The 19,463-nt window shown below is 55.1% G+C and overlaps 7 protein-coding genes across 7 annotated transcripts; 4 read left to right on the top strand and 3 right to left on the bottom strand.

Annotated features, from left to right (window-relative positions):
• Window positions 1-381: 381 nt before the first annotated feature.
• Window positions 382-1,525, top strand: MFIFM68171_02720 (uncharacterized protein; the record flags this gene model as incomplete). The annotated part of the gene is made up of 2 exons (XM_071058142.1): window positions 382-979; window positions 1,041-1,525. 2 exons carry the CDS (start codon window positions 382-384, stop codon window positions 1,523-1,525), a joined length of 1,083 nt encoding a protein of 360 aa, XP_070914243.1.
• Window positions 1,526-2,265: 740 nt separating this feature from the next.
• Window positions 2,266-3,580, bottom strand: MFIFM68171_02719 (RAVE subunit 2/Rogdi; the record flags this gene model as incomplete). The annotated part of the gene is made up of 3 exons (XM_071058141.1): window positions 2,266-3,150; window positions 3,212-3,397; window positions 3,515-3,580. The coding sequence occupies 3 exons, from the start codon at window positions 3,578-3,580 to the stop codon at window positions 2,266-2,268; spliced, it is 1,137 nt and encodes a 378-aa protein (XP_070914242.1).
• Window positions 3,581-4,060: 480 nt separating this feature from the next.
• MFIFM68171_02718 (Rpp20 subunit of nuclear RNase MRP and P-domain-containing protein) lies at window positions 4,061-4,776 on the top strand (the record flags this gene model as incomplete). The annotated part of the gene is made up of 2 exons (XM_071058140.1): window positions 4,061-4,151; window positions 4,244-4,776. The coding sequence occupies 2 exons, from the start codon at window positions 4,061-4,063 to the stop codon at window positions 4,774-4,776; spliced, it is 624 nt and encodes a 207-aa protein (XP_070914241.1).
• Window positions 4,777-7,359: 2,583 nt separating this feature from the next.
• On the top strand, window positions 7,360-7,665 carry MFIFM68171_02717 (uncharacterized protein; the record flags this gene model as incomplete). Its single annotated transcript, XM_071058139.1, has 1 exon — window positions 7,360-7,665. The coding sequence occupies one exon, from the start codon at window positions 7,360-7,362 to the stop codon at window positions 7,663-7,665; it is 306 nt and encodes a 101-aa protein (XP_070914240.1).
• Window positions 7,666-12,588: 4,923 nt separating this feature from the next.
• MFIFM68171_02716 (uncharacterized protein) lies at window positions 12,589-13,216 on the bottom strand (the record flags this gene model as incomplete). Its single annotated transcript, XM_071058138.1, has 3 exons — window positions 12,589-12,709; window positions 12,875-13,004; window positions 13,075-13,216. 3 exons carry the CDS (start codon window positions 13,214-13,216, stop codon window positions 12,589-12,591), a joined length of 393 nt encoding a protein of 130 aa, XP_070914239.1.
• A 2,252-nt stretch (window positions 13,217-15,468) lies between these two features.
• MFIFM68171_02715 (uncharacterized protein) lies at window positions 15,469-15,714 on the top strand (the record flags this gene model as incomplete). The annotated part of the gene is made up of 1 exon (XM_071058137.1): window positions 15,469-15,714. One exon carries the CDS (start codon window positions 15,469-15,471, stop codon window positions 15,712-15,714), a length of 246 nt encoding a protein of 81 aa, XP_070914238.1.
• A 438-nt stretch (window positions 15,715-16,152) lies between these two features.
• On the bottom strand, window positions 16,153-16,711 carry MFIFM68171_02714 (Casein kinase substrate phosphoprotein PP28 domain-containing protein; the record flags this gene model as incomplete). Its single annotated transcript, XM_071058136.1, has 2 exons — window positions 16,153-16,163; window positions 16,222-16,711. The coding sequence occupies 2 exons, from the start codon at window positions 16,709-16,711 to the stop codon at window positions 16,153-16,155; spliced, it is 501 nt and encodes a 166-aa protein (XP_070914237.1).
• Window positions 16,712-19,463: the final 2,752 nt, after the last annotated feature.

The raw sequence follows: 19,463 nt of genomic DNA, 5'->3' as shown, positions 1-19,463 counted from the left end.
TTGGTCGTGCCTGGCCCTGCGTGTTGCTTCCACTGCCGCGAATTCGCACCTGCACAAGCTGTCCGGCAACCGGAAACACCTTCCACCCAAGCGTCTTCTGCCGTGCTGTTGCTGCGTTTCCCGTCTCGTCTGCTCTTAGTTCAACCTCTCCTGTCACCATTCCCTGCCAATTATCGAACGATCCGACTGGCAGATAAGACATCACCCAGCGATTGATTTCATCGTCTGGCCCGTCAATTGGAATACCTTTTGAACGTTGTGTTGCCTTGACTTTATCGGCATCTCCGACCCAGACCTGGGCCGTTCTGCCTTCCCCTCATTTGGGGATCGAACGTCGGAGTTCAACGCCACCCCCATCACGACCCATCACCGCCCATAATAATGATCTCGCAACGCGTCGCTCGCGCCGCGACGAGCGCCGCCCGACATGCGCCGTCAATGAGGGCGTTTTCCACATCACTCGTGGCGCATTCGAAACGCACACCGAGCCTGGGCGACATCGAGCCGGAGCAGCACGAGACGTTCAACAGCCGGCAGAAGGCGTTCCGGGCACAGCTTGTGGAGGCGCAGAAGCAGCGGGAAGCCAGTGCGTTTTCCTCGTCCTCTTCCCTTTCCTCATCTACCTCCTCCTCCTCCATGGCCCAGGGCCTTGGATCGCTGAGCACAGCGAGCGGTACAGGAAACGCAGCACGCGCTGCTGAGAAGGAGCCTGCGCGCAAAGCGGGCCCCTTAACCAACCTCATCTACGGCACCAAAGAGGGCCGCGAGCTGGATGCTCAGATCGAGGCCAGCTTCAGCCAGGTGCTAGCACGCGGCAAGTACGTGCACTCAATCGTGTTCCACGAGGTGAAGCCCGAGTGCGTGGACGAATATGTCGACCTAGTTGGCAAGTGGTACCCCCGGATGGCCAGTATGCCAGAGAATAAGGTTCATCTGGTTGGGAGCTGGCGGACCGAGGTGGGCGACTGCGAGACATTCGGTAAGCCTGCTCTCGTTGAGTCCGGCATGATATTGCCCAAACTAACAATCACGGTTTGTAGTCCACATTTGGGAATACCAGCGCTACCAGGGTTACCACGCCTCGCTGCACGCCATCTCGCACCATCCCGAATACCCCGAATTCGAGAAGAAGCTGCGCAACTTGATCCGGAGCAAGCGCAGCTCGTTGATGCAGGAGTTTAGCTTCTGGCCAACGACACCTCCCCGCCAACTCGGCGGCCTCTTCGAATTGCGCTCGTACACGCTGCACCCGGGCAACTTACTCGAATGGGAGACGCACTGGCGGCGTGGGCTGAAGGCGCGGCGCGAGGTCATGGAGGGCGTCGGTGCGTGGTTCGTACAAATTGGCGACCTGAACACGGTTCATCATCTGTGGCAGTTTGCCGATCTCGAGGAGCGCAAGATTCGCCGCGAGAAGAGCTGGGGCATAGAAGGCTGGGCTGAGACCGTGCACAAGACGGTCCCGCTGATTCAGGAAATGAAGAGCAGGATTCTGGTGCCCATGCCGTGGTCTCCTGTGGCTTGATGGCCGGACGGGGCCGACCTGACTATCGTGCTGTGCCTAGCCACGACTTCGCTCGGAGTTCGGGAGCATTACCCTGTACATAGGCAGGAACTGGTATCTTTCACATTTCGTTTTTCTTTTCCAGCTACAGGAGTTTGCGCACACTCACTGCCATAGCATTGCTCATTTGTAACTATGGGATATCATAACTCAAGCTTGCCTACTTATCCTCGTTCCCATACCCGAATATCACAATTACGCGTAGCTCTATAGTTGGTAATGCGAACCGTCATGAGATGCAGGCCTAGGATTTTTTCCAAGTAAAACAATCCTCCTAGCCTGCCGTTACTACTAGCCACATCTCCTGCCTAGCACCCAACCAGACTACGAGGTGACATAACGCTCGGCATCCAGGAATCGGGTGACGGGAATCATCAATCATTCAAGCCCTCATCACCATTCTGGCATTGCCAATCTCTGAACCCCAAAAATACCAGTAGTCAGAACGATTGAATTCGTTGGTCTACTACGTCCTATGATGCCCGTGATGCCTCAAACAACATATGAACCCCTTAGCATAACACGTCCTGTCCAACTCCAACCAATGCGAACAGTAGTCGTCCTCCCAACCCTTATCATCACCCAGCCTATCCCTTCCAAAGAACCGCCGCCCCTGACTCTTATACGCCGCCCCTGCTGCCGCTGCCGCAGCCGGCCTTGTCCTTCTTCTCCCCAAGCCCATTTGACCTCTAATCCTCCGCCTACCCCACCACTCCCCCACCCTCCTCCTCTTCCTCCTCATTCTTCTCGTCGTCGTCGTCCTCTTCAAACTTGACCCCCATCACAGCCGCCAAATTCCGCCGCGCCAGGGCAAGGGTATGCCCCAGCGCCGTCAGCTTGGCCGACAGCGAGAGCAAGCTCGGGTCGGCGCTCTCGACGCGCACCTTCTCCCTGACGTAGACGTCCACCTCGCGCCTGCGCGTGCCGGACAGGACGACGGGCCGGGACCCGGGGCTTCCCGTGGGCCCGCCGCTCGAGGTGTCGTGGTTGCGGTACCCGTCGCCGTCGCTGCCACCGTCATCGCCGCCGCCACAGCAGAATCCAAATACCCGCTCCGTCTCGTCGTGCTCGAGCCTGCGGGCCGTGCCGATCGCGAGCGCCAGCTTGGTGCCGAAGTTGAGTGGTGCGCCGGCTGGCTCGAGGGCACGCAGCCAGAGGACGAGGCAGCTGTCTTGTATGCTGAGGTGGAAGCTCAGGGACGGCTGGTTGGAGTTGGCGTGGGGCTGGGAGAGCGGCGGGAGGAAGTGGGAGGGTGCCACCGACCAGGTGGTCCAGGAGGGGTCGGGGGTGGTGAGCGGGGCGCCTTTGAGATGGGAGGAGGCTTCCGCAAGTGATTGCGAGAGCAGGCGGAGCTGGGCAGCGAGAAATTGTGGCGAGGATGTTGGCGGCGAAGAGGAAGGGTGTGAGCCCCGTGATTGGGCGGCTGATTCGTCTGATGGGTAGGAATAGGAGAGGGTGAGTGTAAGGAGGTCGATTGAGTGGGTTAATAATGTGTGGAGCGAGGTCAACGGCCCGAGATGGATTGGGTGGTCGGGGTTGATGGTTAGCGTTTGCTGGGGGAGTGTCCGGAGACGCAGATGTATTGTCTATGCCACGGCGCTTTGTGTCAGTATTGAGCCAGAAGCCCGAGTTTGACGGAGAACAAACCCCCTTGACAATCCGTGTCCCTACACGAGTGACATAGCCCTTGACAGTCTCGTTTCTCGGTGTGCTCAGCACCAGTGTGCTTCCGGGATCGATCGGCGCAAGCAGCGCGTAGCAGTCTTCGAGGCCATGCTTGAGGTTCGTGAGCGTCTCGCGGAGCTCTTCGACAAGCCAATCGAGTTCACATTTCTGTCGCCGCGGTGCGGGGTAGGTTTCAATCAGCACCCATGATGCGTCGATATCTGTTGCCATTATTCTTCCTAAACTCCAGAACCACGCGGCGGAAGGGTCGAGGGTCCACTATACCTGGGCTGTCTCGACAGCAACTTTAAGTTGATCGGGAGCAACATGTGGCCAGATTTCCACCGACATTGTTAACGCGTCCAGGTTACCGTTGTCCACTAGTCGTCGAGCAGGCACCCATATTCCAGGACGACAGTCATGTGGTGATGCCGTGTTCGGATTGTTGATAAGAGATGCCTGGAGGAGATCAAGGCCGCAGGGCTGCAGGCGGCATGACGCGAAGCGGGGAGCTCCCCCCTGTCAACCCGGCTGCAAAGAAGCAGGCGGTGGGCCCCCCGACGTGGAGCGAGTGCCCCAGGTCTTGGCTTCTGCCCAGTTCTGAACATCGATACCCCACCACTCTGAACTTTCGCCCCAAGCAGGGCAGCCATGATTCTGCATCATCGACTGGATTGCGCGGCATTTTATCTGCTGGAACCGTTTCCTATTCCGTACTCCCCTGCCTTAATGATGAAACGAGGTAGATAAATTCTATCCTTCTTCTACACAGTTGCCGTGTCCCTGGAGAAGCCGGTGTCTCCGAGCGGATTCCTCGGCACGCGATTCACCATGTCCTCGACTTCAGAGAAGGGAGATAGGAGTGCCTATCCGAAGCCACTACCGAATCGACCGGCAAGAAGAGTTCTCCCCCTTCCAAAAGGTTTGAGCCCCTATAACTCTCTCCGCCTCCCACAGCCCACGGCCATCATTAGGGGTTACCACCCGTCTAACAAGGCTTCCTCCTCGTCAAAGGTTTTCGCATTCAAAAACGCCCTCTCCCCGGCCCGTCTCCAGCATCCAAAGTTACAAGTACTCTCTCAACAACTGTGCCAGCCGCCGATTCCGATGGCTACATCGCCCCGCCGCGTGCCGCACACACCACCGTTATCAAGGTCTCGGCCAACGCATCATTCATGAGCCTCGTTAAGCGCACGCGCAAAGCACTCGAAAACGGACCGCAAAAGACAAAGGGCCTACCGCTGACGGCGAGGATGGCGGCGCTGGAGACGCGTAAGAGCGGCAAAAGCGAGGCGACGGGAGGTGATGGATTCATCGAAGACGCCCTCGATGATGTGGTACTAGTAGCTACAGGCAAGGCGATTCAGAAGGTCATCGAGATCGGGTGTTTCTTCCAGCGCGAGAAGGAGCTCATCGTTTCGACGCGGACGAGAACACTGCAGGCTATCGATGATGTTGTCATGCAGGACGAAGGTGCAGAAGAGGAGGATCAGGTTCGGGTTAGGAACGTCAGCTGCATTGAAGTCGGCATTCGGTGGGCGCCATGAGATGTCCCGGGGTGGCGGTCTTGATCACGGAGGAGGCTAGGGGCATTACGGCAAGCTTAGGTTTCTGGGGCGGCATTAGTTAACAGACGGTACTGCATGGCTTCTGGCGTTAGGGTGACAAAGGATTATTACGGCATGGTTGCTCCACCGGTCCAAGGCATCGGAACGTGAAGGGTTGTCCGTCTTAGTACTGCATTTGCTCGAGAGATGGCATATCCGAGCTGGGAAGCGTGCCCTTGGCTTGGCCGAGTGTATGCGGTACAACCCTTAGGGGCATTCAGCAGCTTGATACTTACGATAATAAAGCTAGGGTTGCAAGCAATTCCACTGAGATCACCCCGCCTTGCGTGCGATCTAGGCTGAAAGCAATCTTGTCTAAAGATTCTAACCAGAGCCTGGGGTGATGAGGTAACATGATAAAAACAGGCCACGCGAGATCTGGCTGGGGGCATCTCGGATTGTCCGGCTGGACTAGCATTCTCTAATACCGGAAATTTGTGAGGGTAAGCAATATACTACGATCCACCGCCAAAAGGCTGTCGCGCCAGCCTTTCAAGTCAACGTTTCAAAGTCTCCATGGCATTGCCGTGAGGCTGTATATGTACTCCATATTGGTTTCAAGGCTCAGACACCCCCTTGGAGGGAGCCAGGCCGCTACGACATCCGCCAAGGTGTACGAACGGTCCGAGGAAAATAACGCGTTACCGGGCATTAAATCACGAACCGTCTCGCCAAAGGCGGCTTTTTCCTGACAACGCTACCTAATCCACAGCTCTTTACGATTCATCGTTACAGCGGGTGGGTGCAGTGCGCGAGTTTGAGGTTTCTCAGCGCGCCCTCTGCGGCATCTTAGTCAGAACGAGGAGCTGCAAACTCGGAAGAAAATGCCCCCACCCCCCCGTACGATGTGCAACAAGTGATTGACATGCATTCCGGTTGGAAAGTTCGAATCCCGCGGCATGCGGAAGGCAAGGTAATCAGCAAGTACACTCACTGGAATGCCAGCGGCAGTCCGGGTTATCGGCGATCAACCCAACAAGTGTAATATTAAGAGCAGCATGCTTCGCAGTGTTTAGTTGGGTCAAATCTCGTGCAACCACGTTGCAGTCCGTGTGGCCAGTGATGAAGAACAGGGTGAGACGTGGTTGTAGGACTGAAGCTGGATGCGATGACACATGGCACCAGCCATGCCTTGGAAGCCCCAGGTGCTGTGTGATGGAAATTCGTTGTTCTCGCAACCAAGATGTGGTGGGAGGTCGGAGCCACCACGAAAGAGGCCCAACCCTGGCATCGCTGGCGTGGAGCACTGACGATCGCCGCGAATTTTCTCATCTCTCGCGCCGATTTCCCCGGAAAGCGCTGGCCATCTCGGTATAACTTCGTCCCAATGCACGGTCCGGCGAACGGGCATGTCATTCGGGAACGCCCAATCAAAGGCGGCGCGAGGCAAATTGCAACAAAAATTTTTTCATAACAGCACTCTGGGATGTGCCCTCTTGATGGATTCCTAAAAGTCGAGTTTATGTACAGTACCCAACTCGTAGATCTCTGGCATCCGTGGGCATTCCAGTGCGGATAAGAATCTTCGTCTGGTGATCGGTAACCGTGGCCGACTGTGCCAATCTCGAAGATGTGATGAAGGAAGCGGCTCGGGCAGGCACAGCATACTCTATTTGGCAAAGTAAGGTGCCAAATGGTAGCATCCAAAGCGCGGCGCGCTGTAAGCCGGAGCCTGTAATCTCCCGCTGGGGGGCCCTGTGCTCTTGTCGCAGCCTGGCTTAGGCGAAGCGGCTTCCGTCTGGTTATCCAGCCCAAGAGATGCAGTGCCGCCGGATCCAATCAATGGGATCGATTTATCCGTGCAGGCCGCTCGACGGGAGTGATCTGTTGCCTGGCAGTTTTCATTGCCCAGTTCCGTCATCCTCTGCCGCCCGCCAACGATGGGATGGGAAGGAGCGTTGGCAGACAACCCCTGTCGGGGAACGACGCAGGTACCAGTGCAACCCCTCGTGGCACCAGCTCCCACGCGGGGAAAGTGCGAGGGTACGTACCGCCCTCTTGCGAGGCGCACCGCTGCTATTGTCGGCTTTTTAGCGCTTGGCAAGCCAAATCGCAATTTGCGACGCCAGCAAGGGTTCGGCAAGGGTGGCCAGGGCAGCCAGGGCAGCCAGGGCAGCAACGGCAGGGCAGCGATGGCAGCAAGGGCCCCAGATATCGCGGGCTTCCCTCTCGCTCCCTCTCCCGTTTTCTCGCTTCTGCGCCTCACACCATCGCTCTCCTCCACAGGCTTCGTTGGCAAAGTCTACCCCTTGAGGCACCTCTTCCGACCTTGAATACTCGACGTATTCAGTCTGTCATTCTTTCTCTCTGCTCTCTGCCAGCAGACCAATTACACGCGTACAGTTTGGACAACCTCAAAAGTCTATCACGACCCTCACCTCACCGTCAAACCAACGTTGGACGCTCGTCTGCCGGTCACTCATAACACGCTGACGGCCTTCGCACTTTGCCTGAGAGAAAGGGCTCATATCAACATAACGTCTTAAAAACAAAGCTTCGACAGCTTCGGCAAACACCAGCACAATGCATCTGCCTACGATCTTCGCTGCTCTCCTCCTGCCGCTCGCGGCCGTCGCGGAAGAGATGACAACAACGACTGCGACCAGCTACCTGACGCTCACCAGGACCATCACTCTGCAGCGCGCTCAAATGACCGGTGTCAGCAACTCCACCGGCCTCCCGCCCACAGCATCAACCACTCTCACACCCCCCGGCAGCACAACCACGCAGCCGCCCGCTGACACGACCGGCAACGCCGGGTCAACACTCGGCGGAGCACACGTGGCTGCCGCCGCCGTGGCCGGTGTCGTCGTTGCCGTTTTCCTTTAACCTACCAAGCGGGGCGATCATGGGGAGATGGGTACTGGGAGGACCGACGACCCCAACAAGCCGGCCAAGGAAACGCACGTTCCTGCCGCTGCCTATTCGTCGATGCGAGCATCAACCCATTAATTTCCTTTGTCCGAGCGAGGCATTCATGATTCAACCGGGTCAGTTGGCTCGTTCGGCAGCCGTCATATGTGGAACGAACGACTCGTGGCGCACCTCGACAAGCAGTGTTGACTTAACACCACGGCAGCTACGAAGCCGCGAGAAATTTTGCGCTTTCTTCATTATCTTTCAACATAACTTTCTTGAGTTCAGGCAGGCCGGGGCGCACTTTGACGACCTCGGAGATCCCTCACAAACTTGGCTGAAACTTTTTGTCTATTTACTTTTTCCTTTCGTTCTCCAGCAAACCATCACCACGCGCAACTTCAGCACGTCTGAGACTCCCCCTTTTAGCCGCTTGCGGCTCACTCACGACTTTGATACCCCACACCTCGACTTCTCTTCCGCCAAAGGGCTTACGTTCATCTGCCCTCCTTCATTACCTACTAAGCTCAAGTAGGTTGGGCAGTCTCGGAGTCTCGTGCAAGACACAACATGCGATGGTTTGCCTGGCTGGACACAACTTTTTGGGAAGGCCGATTTGGGACGGATCTTGACTCTGCGTATTTGGGAGATAATGGGTGGCGAGGTCGGATCTGATTCCATTTCGGGCGTGCTGCGATTCTTTATTCGTGACGAGTGAATGAGACGGGATGCGGCGCGCAGGAGATGTTCTTTTACTTTTTTTTCTTAACCTTTAGCCTTCTATATATGGGAATTTTTGTCGATACCCTTTTCCAAATTCTCATGCCCCCTTTGGTTAGCATTGCGTGTTGTTTAATTACTCTAACAAGGGCTGCTCAACACTCTGGTGTACCTATCCATGGTGTTGACACGGCTGATCCTCTACAAGGTCAGCTTTAAACCTATCCATTCACCCCCAAGCCCCCCCCCCCTCCGGATAACAAACCCAGTCATGTTTGGCATGCTTGTCTGTTGGCACGCACCGGAATACAGGTCCGTTTCGTCTACCAAGTATATGATGTTTGGGCCCCATTGCCCTACCAAGGCCGACCCGGACCCGGATTCTTCGGTTAGCTCTGCTGGCGAGGACACCAACTCTGCTTTAGCCAGTTGCTCGTCGTACTCCTTTATATGTACGAAATCAACGAGATCTAGACCACTACTAGAAGTTCGGTCAACGAGGAAGTCATATGGCTTTATCGCACGACGAATTAGCCCTAGGCGATGCAACCTGCCCAACAGCGCCTCGCAGTTGGCCGAATTTTTTTGCACCGGCCGACTCCTCTTCAGACCTCTGCAACAATAATTCGTGGTTCAACCATTCTCAGTTAGAATGGCCGAGAGTCTTGGTTGCAATAGGAGATTCGTTAAGGTGTTGGCCATAATGATATGTCACTACTTACCAAATACGCCCACATCTCGCGCACGACCCGGTTATGTCCCATTCGAAGCATTCGATCTTGGCGATGGAAAACCCGTCTTCAGATTCGACCTCACGTATACCCCAGCGGAAACGCCTCGCTTTCTCAAAGCCCGACACGTCAACGTGCAGGTTCAAGCCGCTGGGGTCCCAGACAGTAGGTCCATAGAGATGGACGAGGTGAAGGACCAAACCCGTCCCGCGAGACGGCCATATTGATCAATGGCGAGTCGGAAGGGTCTGGCAGCTTAGGAACGAGGAGATACGTCGGATATATGGGGTCGCCCGTCAAACACACCCGGAGATTATGAGGTGACTAGCGGACTCTTCATCCCACCCAGAGACGACAGAATCCGCTTTCATCGCCCATGCATTGAGAGGGATTTTCGAGGTCTGAGTGCGGCAGCATCATAACAATAAGTTTAGCGACCTGGGGACTCTCTGCCGGTCGAGATTCGTGATACTCTTCCCCCTGTCGGGGTTTATGTTGCATTAAGAGCCGCACATAGCCAAAGTGAAGCGCCCGAGAAACTGTACGCTTCCCTTGCGTTGGGCTCTGGCCTGTGGCACTGCGCGCGAGCTTCTCGCCGACCGATACACACGCGGGTATCACCTACCGCTCACCAAGGTGGAAGGTCATCATAACGCCATAATGATTCTGGTTCAACAGGCACAACCATCGACCGAGCAGGTCGTCGGTGGGCGCTGTGAGGTCGGTCGGTATCAGATCTCAAAAAGTGTTAGCGCGAGGAAGGGAAATACTAATAGTACTAGTAATATTATATTATGTGTCGAGAGTGTGGCCCTGATCTTGGATACTCACCTGTCCACGATGGGGTGTGAGGCATGGCGCACGAGTTGCGTAGCGATTCCGAGTCATAACCTCCAACGTTTCCAAGCCGGCGTATCTCGGTATCTGATCTCCACGTGACCTTCGTTCAAGGCGCCCGTCTCGGGATGTAAGGTATCTGGCTGCATGGAATATGAGCCTGATGGTGCCCGAATATACCCAACAGTACACAACCTTGAAGATTGGCGTCGCAGGTCCTTTGTAACGGGCAACGATAATCATAAAAGGCTCCGGAGGGGTCCCTGAGGTTTGTCTCATTGGCTTACCGGATTGTCATCAACATCCACTAGACCAGTAAGATATCCCTTTAGGTATAAGAGCGCAAGATTCATCCACTAAGTTGATCCCACTGAGATCCGGCCAAAGAATAGCGTTCATACCATTTCAACCGTCATCATCTTTTTGCCACGCTAGCAATACGTCTCTGCATTCGACTCGTTAACGACAATCCACCTCATTAAGCCCCCGCCGGCCTCAATCATGTGCACTCAGTATTATCACCTGTACCAATGCGATGCAAAAGGTAAGGAGAGTTTACGCAGTGCGACCGATTGTACGACAGTCAATCAAACTTGCAGTGCTCGCGGACGGAGAAAGAGGATAGGATATCACGCAACTATTGTCCCAAACACCTTCCAAGGGAAGACAAGGCCACAACAGAATATCGAAGCCGGCATCCTAGACACTGAGCTAAATGTTTTATCGTTAGAAGCGAAAGCACGAACTGGGAGTGGGCTGAGTGAATTGATGTGGCAGAGTGGGCACTGGGAACAGTCTTGGAATTGGTAGGAAGTTGGCAACCGGGCATACATTTTAGTTTTCCATATTGAACTTCTCTATCATCCCTGGAACTCTTGCACCGAGACTGTCTAGTTTCATTTGCCTCCTGGCGGCAATTCAGAAACCAGTTGCTGTGCGCCGTAGCAGTGCTTAATGTGATCTAAGAATGACTCTCGGGATCTGGCCCGCCTTTCCAAGCCGAGCAGTACCCGCAATGGTACACAGTTCGACGGCACCACAGTCGCGAGCACATCCCGAGGTAAGCGCAGACTGTCGTATAGGCGGAGGGTATTTTCGCAGCCCCGGCACCACAGACCGACTTCCATCCTGCCCGACTTTGAGAACGAAGGGAACGGAATGGATGCCATGCCAAAGAAGTTATCGGGCGGGATGTTGCCTTGGTCTGGCAATAACAGCAAGTCCTGGTCTTGGAATACCGCTAGCTCAGCCTGGAGGTACTCACCCGTGACGAGGAGTCTTGCGGATTTGCATCTCCTCGCCATAGCCTGTGCCAGTTTTTCCGTGGATCCCCGTACTCTAAGTCCAAGGGCTCTCGCTCCTTTCACGCTAACCAGCTTGCAATGTTCCGGAGCAGGCTTGCCGCATACGCCATAGTCGCCAGGGATAACGGAAAGGGTAAGGAGCTGTTTAAGATGCCGTTCTGAGAGAGCAAAATATCTCTTTGCTTCTCTCGGTAAAAGCATCCGAAATGACAGATTACGACGAAGGCATTCCCAACAGCATCTCTCGCAGGTGGGAAGGAACAGAAACGCGCCATACTCGATACAAGTCGTACATCGTTCCATTCGCAAAGCAGTGTGCAGGTCAGCGGCGGAATGAAGACGGATCAGCCCCGTCCTGGCCAACGCTAAAAGGGCTTGGGGAGCAAAGGTAACTAGGTCTCGATATGCACGGTGTGATTGAACGAACATGTTGCCCCGCAAGGAACCCCTTGCAAAACGTGCAAGTGACTGGATATCGAGCATGTCAAGGACAATTGACATGACTTCCGGCGGGAGACGATCGAGGATGCCAAGTGGCGAGATGCGGTCGGTCCGGATACGGCTGGTCAGCGTAGTGCTCAAAGATATTGGTGAGTCGGTGACCTTGATCATGGCTCTGAGGAGGTGGCAGGGACGATGGGATAGACGAGAAATGAGTATCTCCGACTCGAGAGGCGGATTCGACATCTTCAGCAGCGTTTCTCAAGATAAAAAGCGCAACTAAACACGTCTAGAGTTGTTGCGCGTCACAAATGCCTTTTCTTGCACTTTAAGGAACTCGAGTACTCATGTCACACCCGAGGATGCGAGAGACACAATTCCACGTGACAACGCGTACTATCACGTGCTCTTGTGCTTAGTGAGGCGATCAGCAAAGGTACCTTACCTTAACAGTTGTTCACGACCGTGGTAGCCTGGCACCACTATTGCTCTCGAAAGTGTCCAAGCATGCCACAAGCTGCCCAGCCTTTTTACGTCTTCTCAAATTCCCGGATTTCCAGATTATTGATGGCTGCTTGCTTAGCTGTTTAGACTCGACTCCGATATTGCTATATTTTCTAGTAATTATTGTGTTGCTTACAATGTTCTGCTCCCCTTCCTCCAACACCGTCATTGAGAGACGGACTGTCCACATTAGGTTTCAGAATACTACAATCAGAAAATAATAATATATAAAGGCCAGATGTTCCACAAGCTTACCAATGTGGATTACATTTGAAACCTCGTATTTTTATCATTCCTTTCGTACCCATCGTCGCTGCTTAACTAAAAAAACAAATCCCCTTTCTCGCCTGCTGTCTCTCTCAAGCCGGCAAGGCCCACTTGACCACATACTCGCACCTCACCAACTGCTCAGCCATCAGCCTCTTGTCGGGCTCAAACGCCAACATGCCGCTCAGTATCTCCTCCAATGCGCCCATCTCCCTGCCTTGCACATCCTATTGGCACGTCTCGGGCGTCTCACCACGGCCCATGTCCCACATGCGTTGATGCAGCCGTCAGAAGACGGGCGTGTAGATGCGTTTGATGTCGCCCGGCTTCCATAGCCATCCGGCTCAGAACTCGCCGCGGTCGGCCCATTTGTCCTACCAGCGCGCTGGCGGCGCCTCCGGGGTGCTGATCATGTCAGCGAGGATATCATCGTGAACCCAGCTGAAGGTTTCGCGAAACCGCCGTTCGCCGAGGATTTCGTAGAGGCGGACCCCAAGCGTCCAAACATCTGCAGCTAGGGTAATGGGTTCGTTGAAGGGGTCCTTGGGTGGCAGATACATGGCGGGAGTGTGGAGTACCGGGGAGGCCCTGGCGGTTGCCAATGTCTCCGATGATAGTCGGATGATATCCGCCAACAATGTAATCCTCGAAGTCCTCAACGTCAATCTCAGGGATGTACATATGGTCGGGCAGCTCGTGGGCGATGCCGCCGATGGCCATCGAAGAGAACCGTTGGTGGACGAAGCATTGCGGAACGAAGATAGAGCGATGGAGGAGTTGTGGCGAGCGAACAATGCTTTCATCCTTTATGCCTAGTTCGATCCACAAGATGTGCGCCTAGCAATTCTCTCCCGACCTGACAGTGCTGTAGTTTGAGCTTCAGTTCAATAAACCGTACAGGCCGGCACCAGACACCATCACAATTGTTGAGTGTAGGATGCGCAGGCCTCATCCCATCTCTTAGCCCGGGGTGCTAGGGTATAGTTATGTCGCAAAAGCGGAACCGCAATTGCAGGGCAGCAATTGCACCTTCAGTGTCACAAGTTAGGTAGGGTGCTGTAGGCGTTACGTTGACAGTTGACCACGAGATTGTGACTCTGGGGGTCAGTATCGAGTTCGATGAATGGGTAGGGGCCCAGTAAGCTGAGCTGATACTGGTGCCGGATGTCTTCCATCTAGAAAGCCATATGGGCGGTCGGCGCACCGGCTAACAGGAGCGTAGATACGCTTTACATTTGAGACGACGGCGCGATATTGACATTGAACAAATGAAACAGATTCAGGAAAAGTTCGCAGCCTATATATAAGTAGAAGGAGGGAAAATTGTTAGGCACTTAAGTCATAATCCCGTTAACCTCTAGACAGCGGATCCCGGATGGCAGATGATGTGGCATCTCGGGGAAAGAGGGGCATCATATGGCAGAGAGCAGCAGCAGCGCCTGATGTCTGCACTGCACTTGTATGCACCAGGCTACGTCATCACGGCAAGGATATGTCGAATTATATGGCACGGAATTGTGTCGAGCCTACCGTAATTACTCTTCCAAGGCAATCTAATGCAGCGTTGGCTTGCCGAGAGGTTCCCAACGAAACTAAACAACTAGACGAAGTTGAAGGAGGGAAATATGTGCCAGAGTAGATGCCCTTAGTTGTATGATGAATTGCACTAACTGGCTTGCTAACATTGCTTACCGCATTCAGGGGGCATCACGCTGCATAGATAAACTGCTATCTCGCATTTGGATGCTAACTATGCAAAGCGTTTAGAGTTAAATAGCTACGCCCATGGCGAAAAGTCTTTTTATTCATAGATGCGAATCATATTGGCTCTCTCAGTTATCAACTGTTCTAAACAGAGAAAACGATCTTTCCTTTTCTCGTCTGTAGTCTTCTCCCGATGCGTTTTCTCTTCAGGCTTCCACTTCTCCGTATCTCTGCTATTGTTCGGTTAGGTAGTTTGAAGTGAGATTCCATTTACGGTTGGCGGTCTTTGTGGGTGCCGAACCCGTATGACGTCCTGTTGCTTTCAGATATGTCAGCATCACTGCTCAAAGAACTCCAGTCACAGTCAGCAGAACAATGAAGTCCGGGCAGGTTATGCCATGTGGGGTGATGGTTCCTTCCTGCCATCCATCTGGTTGCCAGGACAGCACAATCCCACACGATCACATACGTTAATCGAGCATGTGGAGCATTTGAACTCATCGATATGGCACGCGACGCGCCGATGGGCCATGAACAATCTTCCCCATCCTCGCATCGGATGAAGTCGGCTAGTAGCGCAGACAGCGGAGAGTCCGCTCCCGCACAAACGCGTGGCAAACGCGTTATTCCAGGAGCCTCTTTTTCCGACGACTCTTATCCGTGCCTGAAAATGAAGAGGATCACCTGGCAGATGGCTGCATTGTGTTATGACGGGAAGCTAGAATTTAGAGCTTCAAGATGGAGCAGGAGCGGACTAATCATCCTCGAAACGACGGCGGCCGACGGAGCGAAACGCTCCATAACGCTCAGACGCATCCGCCATATATAAGAAGGTCATAGGCTACTTGTCCTGTATTTCCCATTTCCAAGCAGTTCTCAGAGGCTCGTGACCGTACTAGCGAAGAGCAACTCATCCGGCACCAATAGCGTCACCAGCTCCCCCAAACCACCTTACCGACAAACTCAACCAACGCAAGTCCAAGATGCGTCTCATCCATCTTGCCGCCGGCCTCGCAATGGCCCTACTCCCAGCTAGCGCTCTCACCACAACCCCTCGCAGCATCATCGACCTCAACACTTCCGCAAGCAGCTGCACTATGTCTATTACCACTGCTACTGCCACTGTAACCGCCACCGTCACCGTTACCACCACCGCCAGCGCCAACACCAATCTCCCCCCACGCACCGCCGTTCCAACCACTCCTAATCACATCCCCCACGGCCCGTTCCACGTCAGAGTTGCTCCCCCTCCCACCACGACCTCAGCGATGTCTATCACGGCGCGGGATGACCCAGCCCCGGCGGCGGACGACTCCATGGGGTCCGATGGGGTGGTGAGGAGGGAGCTGTGCAAGCTTGGCACCCAGTCGGCCGAGTGTAGGGACGAGCACAGCGCTAGAGACGTCGCGGGTCATGGCCACGGTGGCGCGGCGTCCGGTGGTCTGTCTGCTGGCGGGGGTTTGTCGATGGCTGCTGGTGTTGTGGCGTTTGGTGCGGCGCTGATTATGCTTTGAGGCCGGATTGGAAGGGTGGAGGAATGCATGGACTGGCTGGGAGTCAAAGTTGTCATACGTTGAAGGGAATGGCGTGGAGAAGGGGAGGGAGAGGGAATATGAGCGGTTGTTGTTTCCGGCAAAGTCTCAAGTAATTTAGCAATGGATTACGAGAGGGGCTCCGGCATTCCTCTTCCATATCGGTAATGGCATGGTGCCGTGACGGGTTGTCTCTCAAGATGCTGTGGTATGACACGAGGAGCATCTAAGGAACACGTAGTTGATAGAAGTGGTATATTGCTAGTACAAGATGTTACATCGATAAGTGGTATCAAGGGAAATAACACAAAAGAGAATTCTTGCAAGCTACGCGGAAACGCCGAGGTAGTGGCCGTACTCGGTGGTGAAGGAAACGTGACCGAAGGCTAGGGAGTGTGCAAAGCGAATCCAGACAGGTCTTTAGTCATAGCCTACAACAACGTCAGTAACTTAAGGTAGACTGGGTTATATCCACAAGGGTGTACCTACGTCCAAGCTGCTTGCCTCTCTTGGAGACTTCCTTGGCCTGTTGCTGCTTGATCTTGGCCAGCCTGGCCTCCTCCTCGGCTTCGAGCTCGAGCCTGCGCACTTCCTCGCGTGCCTGGCGAACACTCTCTCGTGCAGCGATCAGAGCGCGGTCGGCTTCTCGCTCGGCAGCCTCGGCGGCCATGACGCGCTCCCGTGCTTGTAGGATGCTGGGGTCCATCCCGGCGATGGCGCCATTACCATGCGACCGGTGGAGCAGGCTGCGGCGGCCGTTGCTTGTGTTGCTGGCATCGGTTGAGCGGCGAAAGATGCCGCCACCCTGGCCGCGATCGGGGGAGGTCCGATGAGTGGTGGATGTGGCTCGCGTACCGTTTGTGGGCGGCGGAGAAGGTGAATGGCGGCTGCCGAAGAGACCGTGTCGCTTTGGCCGCTCTTCATAAACGGCCGGCGAGGGCTCCTGGACTGGTTCGGCGTGGCGTGAGAAGAGAGGCATGGTGTTTGGTTGTCTTGGTATATTCTGCTGAAGCTTCAAGGTTGGAGTGTTGATGGGTGACTAGAAGATGTCGGAAATGGCCAGAGGAGATGCACCGTATTTGAGGGTTGGTTCTCCCTCGCCGCCATCATCATCCTTCAAAGACCTTCCAAACCTGATTCTGGGGCGCCTGTGGTGATCTACGACATGACGTCAAATTAAAGGCCAACCTGAGCCCTTGATGCAGCTGTGGTAGCCCAATAAGGATGATGGGCAGACGACGGATTGAGGCCAAGGCCCGAGGGCCAGACCATCCAGTGAATGCAGGGTCCTGTCTGCCCATAACTGGGGTGCCGCGATTACCTCATCTGCCCAGAGAAGGACCGCCTGAAATAGAAGGGCGAAGCTCTACGTGCCAAGTGGCCAGGCAATGGTTGGGGACAGCGGCCAGCGCAACTGACAGATGATGTGATAGAAACCAGCAGGAGCAGAACTCGAGCAAGGCCTTTGCGTACTTGCTGCGGCTTCCATCCTGCTGTGCCTCGGTCCATAATTGTGCTGCCACGGTCACCTCGGTCATCGTGCAGATGTGTGCAGAAGCTGATTGCTCGCGAGTGCAGTGCTCACGGCGCGTGGTTCGGTGAGTGAACCAGTCTCGCCAAGACAATGACGCAAATGCACCCAGCGAAGGTGTGGGGCCGCTGGCCAGTGATCACCCAATCACGTGTTCCGCACGGCGCATCCCCTTGCCTGCCGAACCATGGGCGCGCCAAGAGTTCCGAGTCCTCGCAAACTGCCCTGGAATGGAATCTTGGTCGCAGCAGCGAGAGCTTCCCGAGCAACCGACCAATCCGTCTTGCAGCCCACCCATCGGCCGCCATTTAGCTAGGCTACGCCACCATGGCTTCTGTATCGAGGTCTATCGACCCTGTTCTTCAGAGCGATCGGCGCCCGTCTCGATCCCGTTCCCGGTCGCCGACTCCTCTGTCACGGTTGTCGCGGTCGCCGTCGATGGATCGCCGCCGCGGATACGATCGAGCTTCGCGCGACCGCTCCCCGCCCCCCCGAAATGGCAGATACCGAAGTCGCAGCCGCAGCCGGAGCCTCACGCCCAGCCGTAGTCGCAGCTACTCTCGTGATAGGAGTTATAGCCGGGATAGAGCAAATCGCTCGCGAAGCAGAACCCGCAGCCAGAGCCCGCGGATGAAGTCCACCAAGGCAAGCCAAGCACTTGACAAACTTCGCACCGTCTGGCTAACGAGTACCTCGATCTCAGATCGTCGTCGAGCGCTTAACCAAGAATGTCAATGAGGACCACCTGTTCGAAATCTTCGGCCGGTATGGGGAAATCGACGATCTAGATCTCCCTGTCAACAGACAATGTGAGCCAGCCCCCAGCGTGGGTCTCGAAAGCGCCTAATTGGTCCTAATGCTAACGTCCACATGAAGCGGGCATTAATCGAGGCACGGCATACATCCTTTACGTAAACGAGGCCGATGCGCAGGATGCCATTGCACACATGCACGAAGCCCAACTTGACGGCGCTGTTATCAACGTGTCGATCGTCTTGCCGCGGCGGAAACTCTCTCCCTCGCCTCCGATGGCTCGTCGCAGCGCGAATTTCGCCCCCCGCGGCCCACCGACAAACTTTAGGCCTGGACCTGCTGGGTCCTCAGGGGCCGGTCCTTCCAGCGGTCGTGGTTGGAGATCACCGGCTCCGGCCGGCGGGCCCAGCCGCTACGGTCCTCGCTCTGATAGCTACCGCCCAAGGTCGGTATCGCGCTCTCGATCGCGGTCGCCCTTACCACCCCCAAGCGGCGGTCGCAGATACCGATCTCGGTCGTCGTCTTACTCGTCTAGATCCCGTTCCCGGACGCCTCCAGGCCGTAGCGGTGGGGCTGGCAGAGGCAGCCGTAGTTATGGGAGGCGTTATGATGGCTACGGCGACAGAGACCGGCGGAGGAGTCCTAGTCGGGATAGCTACGATAGTTACGACAGGCGTAGCAGAAGTCGCAGTCGTAGTCGGGATCGGGAGCGTAGATGAAGAACCAATGAATTGGTGTCAGCAACCGGGCTCGTTGGGGAGGGATCGGCGTTGGGGGGCTGGGACGGGAAAAGGGGACCAAAAGGGTTTTCAGCTCATGTGTGCTTTAGCGTGCAGTGTTGTTAGGCTAATAGAGCTCAGATGACGAACCATCCTGCTGCGAAACCTCCTTTCGCTCAAAAGGTTGATAGTTCACACAGTCGTCGGGAGGGCTGCTCCCACCCAGGATCGCAAACTGTCCAATCCGGGCCCCTCGCTCCCAATTATCGCGGTTCGCTGGACGGAACGCATGTGTTGTTTCGACTTATCATCACTCATCGGCATGCTTCGCAACAGGTTCTTTTTGCTGTCTACTTTCAACGACTAATGAGCCTGGGTCCGTAAGCAAGGTTCTTTTGACGAGGCCCTTTACGAGCCCGGCAATATCTGGCCGCGATCCTTCGGGTCCCTACAAGGAAACGGAGTCCAACAATCAGCCCTACCAATTTAATCAGCAGAGTTACACAAGATACTGTGACCTCGCGCGAATCGCACACAATTGGACGAACGAGCTTCAGGCAGCGTTCGAGGACTCCATTGGTACTGTACAACTCGGGATACCGAAGTGCGTGAGACTACCTATTTTAGCACCATACGCAGACGGCTAACGTCTTAGCAGAAGCGCCCGACGAACGGATAAGCAGCGGACCTAGTAAGTCAGTCGCCGCCTCGGTGAATTGATGAATATA

This window comes from Madurella fahalii (assembly GCF_045866475.1).
Source record: "Madurella fahalii IFM 68171 DNA, scaffold_1, whole genome shotgun sequence".
NCBI classification, from domain to species: domain Eukaryota; kingdom Fungi; phylum Ascomycota; class Sordariomycetes; order Sordariales; genus Madurella; species Madurella fahalii.
Note: the sequence above shows the minus strand (reverse complement) of the source record. Positions and strands in the feature narration are given on the sequence as shown.